The sequence below is a fragment of the Galleria mellonella genome, unplaced genomic scaffold, assembly GCF_026898425.1.
Source record: "Galleria mellonella isolate WM207_F2 unplaced genomic scaffold, CSIRO_AGI_GalMel_v1 utg63, whole genome shotgun sequence".
NCBI classification, from domain to species: Eukaryota; Metazoa; Arthropoda; class Insecta; order Lepidoptera; family Pyralidae; genus Galleria; species Galleria mellonella.
Window position 1 is genome coordinate 2,949,013 of NW_026442130.1, and position 12,039 is coordinate 2,961,051.

The 12,039-nt window shown below is 35.1% G+C and overlaps 1 protein-coding gene across 1 annotated transcript; it reads right to left on the reverse strand.

Annotated features, from left to right (window-relative positions):
* Nucleotides 1-1,796: 1,796 nt before the first annotated feature.
* LOC113522604 (eukaryotic translation initiation factor 3 subunit J) lies at nt 1,797-11,289 on the reverse strand. Its single transcript, XM_052899914.1, has 7 exons — nt 10,951-11,289; nt 10,787-10,872; nt 10,537-10,647; nt 8,178-8,316; nt 6,608-6,772; nt 5,048-5,187; nt 1,797-2,404 (listed from the first exon to the last, which is right to left on the reverse strand). The coding sequence occupies exons 1-7, from the start codon at nt 10,964-10,966 to the stop codon at nt 2,342-2,344; spliced, it is 720 nt and encodes a 239-aa protein (XP_052755874.1). The 5' UTR covers nt 10,967-11,289; the 3' UTR covers nt 1,797-2,341.
* Between the last annotated feature and the right edge of the window lie 750 nt (nt 11,290-12,039).

A 12,039-nucleotide genomic window follows, 5' to 3' on the forward strand; every position in this document is an offset into this window, starting at 1 on the left:
CGAAGTGAATACAACTGTGGAAACCTCATCCAATTTGGTGCAGTAGTTTTAGCGTGATGCCGGAACAGACACATAGACAGACAAACGCAATTTGACTAAGTTATTGTTTCGCTACCTGTTGGTTTTATTAACATCCTTTACACTAGTATCAGTTTTTCTTAAATGTTGTATATCGAGTTACCTACAGGTTTAAAAGCTGGGAGGGGGGGGGGGAAGAGATTGTTAGTAATGAGAATTAGCAATCTCATTGCTAGCGATATACCCTGTCTGGCCGACCTCCACGTGGTTCCCCCTGGAAACCATTACGCTGAATTCCTGGCGTATTCTTATGATGGGCTAACTGACCTGCTTCATCCTCATCTACCTATACTCACTGGTGCCGCGTCAGTGTATACCAATACTGCAGGGGGGCTATCATTCCATTATTATCCATCAAAAACTTAAACGCTGGTCCAGGAAAGGGATTGTTTATTAGTACAGATGATTAGTCTAATTGCAGGCGATATCTCTCTCTCTCTGTCGGGTTAATATTTACGCATTCCCCCTGGAAGTTATCATGGTTATTTCTTGGTGAATTAATCATGATGGGTCGACTGACGTGGCATATTTTACCAGAGGGAGACTTTGTACAAAAGTCGATTGCTTGGGTACCTCTGTCCCATTCGTGTTTCAATTGTGAAACAGTTGTGTTTGCATAACTGTGTTTCGGTTTGAAGGGTGGGATATGGCGTGAATTTACAGGGTCTATAGGCGACGGTTATCACTTTCCATCAGGTGGGCCGTCAGCTTGTTTGCCATTCTAAGTTGTATAAAAAAAAAATCATCTGTTATCTCTAATTGGTACGGAAGCTAGAATAGACTAAGAATGCAAGTCAGATTTTTTAATGTGTGAAAAATGAAATCGTATCTCGCTTGCGCTATAGGAGGGTGAGAGATAATAGGTGACTATAATCCGCGAGCTATCAGGTTTGCGCCCATGCGCATCCCTTCGGCCCCGAGTACCCACTTGTCACGACATACGCTCTGTCCCTCGGCGGGGGTCGAAGTGCGGTGGCCTAAGCCGAGGTCTGAGCCATTCTGGCGTCCTTGGACGCACGACGGAGACTATAAGAGATACCGCTTTGTCGCTTCCCTCTCGCAGGCTTCGAGTGCCGTTTGCACTCGTCCCTGTACACGTGTCCGGTGAAGCTGCAAAGGTCACCTGCGGCCAATAGCACGTACGGGGAGGAAAGGGATTGTTAGTAATGGGGACTAATGACCCCATTTTTTTTTAATGGGTGATAATGGAATGGTAATTCCACCTGCACTAACGGTATACACGGGCGGGGTAAGATAGATGAAACAGGTCAGTTAGCACATAGTGACGAATTCAAATTGTTCACGATGGTTTCCAGGTAGAACCACACGGAGGTCAACCTAATAGGGGCATATTGCTAGCAATGGGGCTGTCGAACTCCATTGCTAACGTTCCCTGTCCCCCAAGACCCCATTGCTAGCAAATCCTCTCAGGTCGACCTCCACGCGGTTCACCTCGAAAATCATTGTAATTAATATTTTTCGCATTCGTCAAGATAGGTTAACTGACCTGCTTTCATACTCATCTATTATCCTTCACTGGTGGCCCGCCAGTGTATACCGATAGCGCAGTTACGGTCACCATTTCATTATCATCCATTAAACAAAAACAGCACGTACGGTTAGAAAAAAAAGGTAATAAAAAAAGCAAGTAACTCGGTCCTTCATCCAACAAAAATTTACTATGATGGCTTCCAAGGGAAATAAATAAAAAGCACAAATATTATCACAATAAAAAATTTATTATCTATAATAACATAACATCGGACCATAACCGTACAATGAAACGACTGTATATTACATTGTATATATATGTATAATATAGGCTATACGTAATTCACAGTACCTGATGTACGAACAGGAACACTGAATGGGCACACATTCAAACATATAACACATATAATGGAATCAAATTTTTTTATCGGTACGGTCTATTTTGTTACATAATTAATTTTTTTACGATATTTACACATTTTTATTTTCAAATCAAAATATAGAATTATGTATGAAATGGATGAATGATTGACAATTCTATTGATACGGTTAAAATTAGAAACGTTAGTGAAGTGTTATTTATAATATCGCGCTCGTTCGAAAATCAGGTACCAAAAACCCACTAATTTTAATATGTAAAACGGAACATCCACTCTCTCTGTCCCGTTTCCGCCGGTGGACAATTCAAGCGGCGAGAAAGAGTGCGAACGATGTGATATTCCGTTTTACACGTTCGCAATAAGAGCGCTGCGTATGTGATGCGATGTGATGTTCACATGAAATCGTCATAATCGTCTTCGAAATTGCCGTATGAGTCGTATTGGTTGAGATGGGCCTGTAAAATAACAAAGAAAAATTAAGTAATTTATATATTGTGGTCCCGGCATAGAATGGGCTACCCCTTCCTGACCCGTAGTTGTCGGGGGAAGGGATTGTTAGCAACGAAGTTTGACAACCACATTGCTAGCAATATGCCCTATTAGGTTGACCTCCACGTGGTTCCCCTTGGAAACCATCGTGAACAACTCTTGTTGAATTCGTCACGATGGGCTAACTGACCTGCTTCATCCTCACCTATCATCCTTCACTGGTGCCCCGCCGGTGTATACCGATAGCACGGGTGGGGTTACCATTACATTATCATCCATTAAAAAAAACCCGTAGTTGTAGGGAGGAAAGGGATTGTTAGTAATGGAGACTGAGAATCCCATTGTTAGCAATATAATCAACCAGGTCGACCTCTTCGCGGTTCCCCCTGGAAAATATCATGGTTAATTCCGGATGAATTCATCATGATGGGCTAACTGGCCTGTTTTCATTCTCATCTATCACCCTTCACTGGTGCTCCGTCAGCGTATCCCGTTAGCGCAGGCGGGGTTACCATTCCATTTTCACCTATCAAAAAAAACTCGTAATTGTCGGGGGGAAGGAATTGTTAGTAATGGGACTATGGTGTAATACGGAGAGTATAAAGAAAAGAAAGCTAGCAAGTGGTGAACGCCATCTAGTTCCAAACTAAGCAGTTTATATTGTGGGTACTATTCAATTTATATACATACTTAAATACGATTTTGAGTTTTTTGCAGACTACCTATAGAATGGCAACACATGGGGGTATCATAGGCGACTGTTATCGCTTTTCATCAGGTGGACCGTCAGCTTGTATGCCATTCTAAGTTGCATGAAAAAACAAGACTTTTTTTTATACAACTTAGAATGGCAAACAAGCTGACGGCCCATCTGATGGAAAGTGGTAACCGTCGCCTATAGACATGAGCAGTACCATGGGCATAACAGAGTATACTGTTTCGATCATGATACCCCCATGTGTTGCCATTCCTGAGGACTCAGGTGTTATTCCTCTGTACCCAGTAAATTCACGCCATTTCCCACCCTTCAAACCGAAACACAGCCATGCAAACACAACTGCTTCACGATTGAAACACGAATGGGACAGAGGTACCCAAGCAAACGACTTTTGTACAAAGTCTCCCTCTGGTAATATCTAATAAGGCATCAATCTATCTATATATCTAATAATATCTGGTAATAGACTAATGAGGCAGGTGGTTTTGCTAGTCTTGTTTTGTGAGATATTTCTCAGATAGGTTCTTATCAATGTGATAGTAAAGATGACATAACTTATCATATTTTTACCTTATCAATCTTTCAATACATGAAAATAAGAATGACTAGTTTTGTATCGCGGCTTCAACTGCATAAATCAGTATATAGAACATCCTAAATGCGCAATGTTAGGATATAATCTATCCGTGTACCAAATTTCCTTCAAAATTTTACAGTGAGGGGAGAAAGGCTTGTTTTCTAATAAGGATTAGCCCCTTACTATCAATACACCTTGTCGGGTCGACCACCGAGGTTTCCCCTCGGTTAAATTCCAAGTGAATATATCACAATGGGCTAACTGACTTGCCTTTTTATTGTTACCTATCATCTCTCTCTGATGCCCCGCCAGCGTATACCGTTAGCGCAGGGGGGTTATCATACCATTTAAAAAAAGTAAGTTTAGTAGTTTTTGCATGAATGTGTAACAAACATTTATCTATTAAATTTATAGTTACAAACTTTCGTATTTATAATACTAACTCGATTATCGTTAAAAATAAATTATATCAGCGTATATGATGCAAGGTTGGGTTAATGGCCGCGACAAGTATGCAATTAACTGATCATGATGAAATGCATCACAGCAGAGACGAATGTGGCCGTAATAGATAATGCTATTGATAAATTCGGTGAATATATTTTTTTTAAATCACTTCCGAAAGAGGTTATCGTTCGTCTAATTTTTATGACTACATTACGCGATGTTACATCACCAATTTTGTTCCAATTTTGATATTTTGTTTTGTAATCGGCAGGGCTTACTTCCGTGATGGTTTCATGTTATGTTTGTGACACGATTAAACCGACCGCTTTTCTCTGTGGAACAAAAACCTAATGGTTGCGAAGTGACGTCCACTTATAAGATAACGATAGAAATAATCTTTATTCAAATATGATTGTTTACAAACTCTTTTAAATCGTATGTATGTATTCAATGTGAAATAAAGAAGAAAACAGGAGCCAACTAGTCTCCACAAGCAGCACCCGTTCACGAGTATGATGGGCAAGTTAGCCAATATTGCGCTCAAACATATTTTAAAGAATTGAAAAATCTGTCCCATCATGTTTATTGAAATTAAGTGTCACAGGGTACTCTGTGACGCCCAAATGTTGCTATGTCGTAGCCAACAATAGCCACTTTCCATTAAGTGAAATTCATAATAACTAAAACCTATAAAACCTATTTTATTTATTACATTGCTTTGTCACTTTTTTCAAATTAGGAAATTAGCACAAGAGAAAGAGACAAAAGAGGTTAATAGAAAAAATAGGTTTATGAGAGGATCAGTCTATTCTCCTTTCAATAGTGAATAACAAAAAAAAGTTTAACATGTGTAGTAAGAACACTTACGTTGTCACCCTCCACTTTTAATTTCGCCTTGCCCTTGCCCTTTGTTGGCTTCTTCGACTTCTCATTCTTCTCGGCTTTTTGTTTTTCAATGTAAAGGTTGTCTACGCAAAGCTTTATCCTTTTAATGTCAGCCGAGGGCACTGTAAATATAAACAAATAAATATCCAATATCAAACAGTTTTAAGAGCATCACGTTTAGAACAGCTGAAACTATTTGGCTAATTCTTTTTTTGTTGTCTTTGCAAGTCTCAAGACAAGGTCGATATGTAGGAAAATGTATGAAAAATTTTAAGTAACAGTGATTTGTGTTAAAAAATTACCATATAAAAAGCGAGTAATTTCTAATTAAGATTATATACCATATAGGGTATGTCATATAGCTAAGTAAAACAATTTTAGGGCTATTCCTTTTTTTTTTTTAATTATTGTTAAAATACAAGAGGGAGACTTTGTACAAAAGTCATTTGCTTAGGCACCTCTGTACCATTCGTGTTTCTACCGTGAAGCAGTTGTGTTTGCATGGCTGTGTTTCGGTTTGAAGGGTGGGATATGGCAGTGAATTTACAGGGTACAGAGGAACAACACCTAAGTCCTCAATCATGGAAACGCATGGGGGAGTTTGATGGATGAAACAGCTTAGTTTGTTATGTCCATAGTACTTTCGTCCATAGTTCATGACTATAGGCAACAGTTACCACTTTCCATCAGGTAGGCTGTCAGCTTGTTTGCCATTGTAAGTTGTATAAAAAAAAAATTGTAATTTAGTGTAGGATTAAGAACTAAACAAATTACTTCTTTCTTTTTGAAAGGGAAGAGTTGGTTTCATTTATTTCATTAATATACTCATATGATATCAGGGAGGGAAAGTAGTTTATATTAAAAATTTAATTTAAAAATTGTATGCAGTGATCCAATTTAGGTGAATTAAGATAAACATTTAATTATGCATTGATCCAGGGGACTGGTGTTTCTATTTCGTATTCCCTGCATAATCAATTTCTAGAGCTAACTATATGGTTCATTACTCAGATAACAATATGTGCTTTGCAATTATAAGCAAAACAGTATGTTTTAGGTTGGGCAATTTGCTAGTAACGTGGATAAGACCAATTTCTATACGGTTCAGAGAGATGCTGGAAACAATTGTGGCTAATTCCTGGTAAATTCATCATGGTGGGCTAAATATTGTAACTTAATTATCATCTAATTCCTCACGGTATTCTAATGCCAAGCTGAATGCTGAATTACCAGCATGTAATTCAGGGGGGAAAAGAGACTGTTAGCAATGGAGTTTGACAGCCCCATTGTTAGCAATATTAGGTCGACCTCCACGTGGTCCCCCCTGGAAATCATCGTTAACAATTCTTGGTGAATTTGTCACAATGGGCTAACCTGATTTGTTTCATCCTCACCTATTATCCCTCACTGGTGCCCCGCCGGTGTATACCGATAGCGCTAGTGGGGTTACCATTCCATTATCACACATTAAAAAAAAAACAGTGTTATCATTTCAATTGTTTCTACAATACTATGAGCTTTTTATAGATATACAGCACTTACTTTGAACAATTATATTCCTGAACAGCTCTTCAGCAAATCCGGGGAACTCATCTTTGCTTTTGTAGAAATTTATTTTCTTGCTGAGCAACTCAGCAAACTCTGTGAATTCTGCTTTTGTAGTTGGATTGAAGCTATCTATTTTTCCACCACTACCATCTGTCACACCTGTAAATATTATTGTTATAGCCTTATTTTCCAATGCTTTACATGTTTTAAAATTTTAACAAGTTTATGTGTTCTTAGTGTATGGTCCCCAAGGGTAAAAGTTTACTCTATCTTATTAAATTTATCTCTAATAGTAGTAACACTCATCAAATTAAATTTAACTAATTATTATTAATATTTAATATAGTATAGTTTTAATCCGCCACTTCGGTATCGAGATTATGTTTTGTTGATATTTGTTTATTGCTATGTTTGATTGATTAAAGTGAAAAGTTGCCTATGTACTTTTCATTCCAAATAGCATAGCAGCTTATTATAATTTACTTTAGATGTTTGTTACTCGCATTCTTTCATCAATGAAACCTCTCCCACATTTCCTGTTATTTAACATAATTTATGAACAAATTTAATTGTTAAATTTAGGCTAGACATATACACATATATTAGATATTAAAATGGAGTGTTCTAAATATTATAATTTTTTTATAATATGTTTCTTTGGATCAGAATGTAATATGAAAATATAATTAGGAAAGTGCATGTACAAATTAGCCTAAAACTTACGAGCAAACTGTAAAGCAAGCTAATGAGAGCTACCATTAACAGGTTCTTATGGTAAACTGCAATAAATACCTTCAAGGGATAAGTCAGCATGTGTATATATTTGTTATAACCTAATTATCTACAATATATTAAAAAAGAATGTACATATAAAGAAATAAATAAAAGTGTAATGTAAAATTAACCTAATTAAATATACAGTATATAGCTAGTAATATGCAGTATACTAGTTGAATACTGCTACTTTGCCTGCTCTAATCAGTATATAAACTATTCTGTATATTAGAATACAACCTATCCCAATATCAAATTATAATATCCAATATGAAATCACATTTAAATTTTTTCAGTAGTTTTTGTATGAGATAGTAACAAACATCCATCAGTACCTTTGTTATCATAACTTTTGCATTTTTATAGATTAAAAGTTAGATATTATTCATTGCTATGCATGCATATCACATGTCATGTGGTCATGGCATAGAGTAGGCCACCCTTTCCTTTCCTGTGGATGTCATAAGAGATGATTAAGGAAAGGCAAAGGATGGTCAGCAGTGTCTCTCTTAAAACACCTCCAAAGCTTAACTGCGGTTGACAATCTACCAGCCAAGAGTGGCAACTATTGGCAAAAGATCCCAAGGGAGAGGCTTGTGTTCAGCAGTGGACAGTTAAAGGCTTAAAATTATGATGAAGCATGTTACACGAGAATCATCACATTATCAGCTGAACTGATTTAGCTAATTTTTTTTATAGTTTTCTTGTAATTATTTAAAATAATAAAAAAAAATGGAATTTGGACTAGTCCACCATTTAAACTAAAAAGAAATTATTATAATAGACTTACCAAATGTCTCCATGGCAAGTCGGAGATCAGATTCCTCTTGTAATTTCTGTTGGCGTAGCTTTTCAGCGAGCTTCTGTTCTGGTGTCAGTTCCTCAGGTTTCTCTGCATTAAGCCTTTCTAGTTTCTCGCGTTCCAGCCGCTGAAGACATAAAAATTTTCTTCTTAATCTTACTAATATTTAATAAAATTGTAAGTAGTCTACTTACAATTTTATTAAAATGTACATTACAAATGTATATGACAAATACAGTGAAAAGTCTAGTAGTGAAATCGTAGGGACCAAGTATTTTAATGTTTTTATAACACACAGATTTTTCATTAAACAGAGAGTGAAAAAACAATATTATTTTACCTTTTAATTTTGAGAAAATTAAGTGAGAAAAAAAATTAAAGATAAAAATACATTTATTTAACAAAGTATGTTTTGAATAAGTACAGACGTAACAAAGTTATAATTAGTTATATTTGTTTGTCATTTTTTACTATGCCAGTATTATAATTGTATCTTTCCTTGTATTTTATTCTTATGCAATCATCTTCAAAAATATTCGGTTCTTTTAATTTTTTTTTTATATAAGTAAATTGAGAGTGGTTGCAACACTATAGTGTTTCAATACAAAGGTAACAATGTAAAACAAACAAACCTTAGTAATGAGTACATTTTAAAGAGTTTTTCGTTAAATAGAAGTTTGCTATTATTTATATTATTATTGTTATTTGCTATTGGAGTTTACACTGTATTTGAGAAAAAAAATTATATGAAGGGGTTTAATAAAACCAATATAACAATTTTTAGAAATATTATCTGTCTGTCTGTTTATTCTGATATTATGTAAAAACTACTGCACCAAATTAAATATGATTTTCACAATTTTATTCCTGAAGGTTTTAACTTATTAAGCCATTATTCAGAGAGGATTCTATTTATTCATGTATATTTTCTACTGTGACAAATTTACTTGGACTCAACCACTATAGATTCCAGGAGGGAGCACATGAAGGTGGACTTAACAAGGTATACTGCTTGCAATGCTCTTTATTAACAACCCCCCCACACCCCTATGTTAGAGGGTGTCACACTCTCACATAAATAGAACTAGCATCTTTACTAATATTATAAATATGATTATGTGTTTGTTACCTCATAGAGAATTAAATAATCATCATGAAATTTGATATAAACTTACAATATGAGATTGAAAAACCTCAAAATAATGATAGGGACAATAACAGGCCATTGGCCATTAAACAAACATTTATACACAATAGGAGCCACAGACATCTCACAGACGGCCTCAACATAGAGGTCTATGTCGAGGTTGTTTCGACGACGAAGAAACGGCTGCTCACATAATCCTGGAATGTGAGGCTGTGGCCCATCAACATTTAGAAATCCTCGGAACAGTGAGGTCGCTCCGTGAGGCCTATGAAGAACCCAGGAAGCTTCTGCGCTTCTGAGCGGAGCTAGGTTGGCTGTACTAGCCACGACTCATATGCATAAGGGCCCAAATGAGAGGCTAAGCGCGGAAAATGGAGTCCTATTTATATAACATTACAATATGGGATGGAGAAGGACATAGGCTATGATTTATTATCATCAATCATTATATCATGGTCACAGGTACAGAGTAATGGGTAAAAGCTAGTATATTTAATAAATAAATATTTTGTTTTGTGCTTCCATGTTTTTTTTATGAGTGATATTTAAATTTTTCTAAATTTGAAAAGATAGTAATGATAGTAATTGATATAATTTACAAGTGCAATAATATATATATATATATATATATATATATATATTTATTCTGACACTCGTTTATCATTAAACAGCCAGTTACTATCAAGATATTACATATTCATATGATCTAAATATTATGTAAGTATGTAGGTATGCAGTGAATATTTAAATTTTATGGCAACATTAAGTAATCATTATTGTTATTAGCTAATAATGAATTTGGGTCATCAAATAAAATTAAATTATAATTATTTATGGGAGGAATCTAAGAGGGTCAGTGGGTAAACTTATGGTTAGAATATTTAATATTCAAGTTAAGTAATCAGTAGAATAATCAAATTGTCCAATAATGGAAAATAAAATGCTAAATTTTAAAAAAGATAATGTGTATATCCAACAAAAGTAATAATAATATAGTAAATATTTATAAATTTGATTTGTTACCCTTTGTTAAATGTTACTACATGAAAAAAAAGTCAACCAGTAATTTGTTTTTACTCTACAACTGGCTATAATTCTCTTTATAATTTATTGGCCTTGAATTATTATGATTTAGAAAGTTTCATAGCTTAGTATTAATTATAAAATAGATACAATATGTGTGGTATTTTAAACACATACCTCTCTTTCCGCTATTTTATCCTGTATTTTCTTTTTCGATTTTGGCGGGGCAGGGGGAAGTTCTTTTTTCTCCTCATCTTTTTTTTCTTCCTCCTCATCCTCCCAACTTTCCTGAAAAAAGAAGAGTGACGTCAACACGTAAGCATTTTGAGGTTATGTGTCCAAAGAAAATTCAAGAAAAAATATAGGAATGAATGAAAATAACATATAAATAACACGGTTCTAAATATTTGGCAGACTGTGTTGTTACCTTGACGTTGTCTTCCTCGTCTTCGCCTTCCCATTTATTCGATGATGTCAACGTGGTCGGGAGCTTAGGCTCAAAATTGTCTGCGTCTGAAAAATACCATAAAATGACATCACAATGACACCAAAGTAACAATCAATATTTTATACGCAATAACAAACACTTACCCCACGACACATCCATGATTGTGGGTCGTACTTAGCACCAATACTAATTTTGTTACCGTTTCGCACAATGACAAAACCAGACAGTGAACAATCTTGTCGCAACGGTGCTTTTTAATCACAAGATGTCTCCAGGGTCGACGGCAAGCACACAAATAATAATCTCAAGCGAATTTTGTCAAACGATCGACGCTTTTCTGCAATGACCGCGACCGAATTGAGAAACTATGGACAATTGACATAATTTTAACGAATTCTCAACATAAATATCTTCAAAATTTGATAAGCAAAAATATGACTCCATCGCAGGGGATAATTTTCCGAATCACTAAAACTTTCAATATGGCGGATGGCAGTTTGCAGTGGTGTTGCCATACTGTATTATTTTTATTCATTCGATTTAAAATCGATTTATGAATAGGAATATTTTCATAATAATAAATGAGGCATTTTATTTAGTATCCAAACCTTAGAATATCGCAAGTACCTTACACTACATTTATGACCCCGATTTTATAAGCATATGTGTAACATATGAAATACAATTTATTTTCACTAGCGTATATGGATTGCGCAAGCGAGTTTACATTGAATTTATTTATTATCCAAAATTTTTGTTGTGTGTTTAAAATGTTATTTTTTGACATATTAACACAAAATTTTATGATACAACAAATAACAGCGCATATTGCAAGCGCAGGTACTATATTTAATTTATGTAACAATAGCATTCATGGTGGACTTAGACGAATCACATTTAGGTAATAGTGTTTTCCTTCCCGTAATACTTAGACAAAAAACATCTTGATTTTTTTAAAAAAATCTCGACCATTTACTGTATGTTTAATTAATACAATATTAATTTATATAATATTTGGTCACTTTTATTTACACAATTTTTATACATATTATGTTGACAATATATTATTTATTGGGTAAGTATTTTAGACTTTCGCATATTTACAGGCGTGAATTTACAGGGTACAGAGGAATAACACCAGAGTCCTCAGGAATGGCAACGCATGAGGGGTATCATGGGCGAAACAGTATACTCTGTTATGTTCATGATACTGCTCATGTCTTTAGGCAACA

Excerpts from the sequence above, each read along its gene's own strand:
- LOC113522604 (XM_052899914.1), bottom strand. Across the intron at positions 10,648-10,786 it reads ACGAGGAAGACAACGTCAAG|GAAAGTTGGGAGGATGAGGA; the intron begins GTAACAACACAG and ends TTCTTTTTTCAG. Across the intron at positions 6,773-8,177 it reads ACTTGCCATGGAGACATTTG|GTGTGACAGATGGTAGTGGT; the intron begins GTAAGTCTATTA and ends TAATATTTACAG.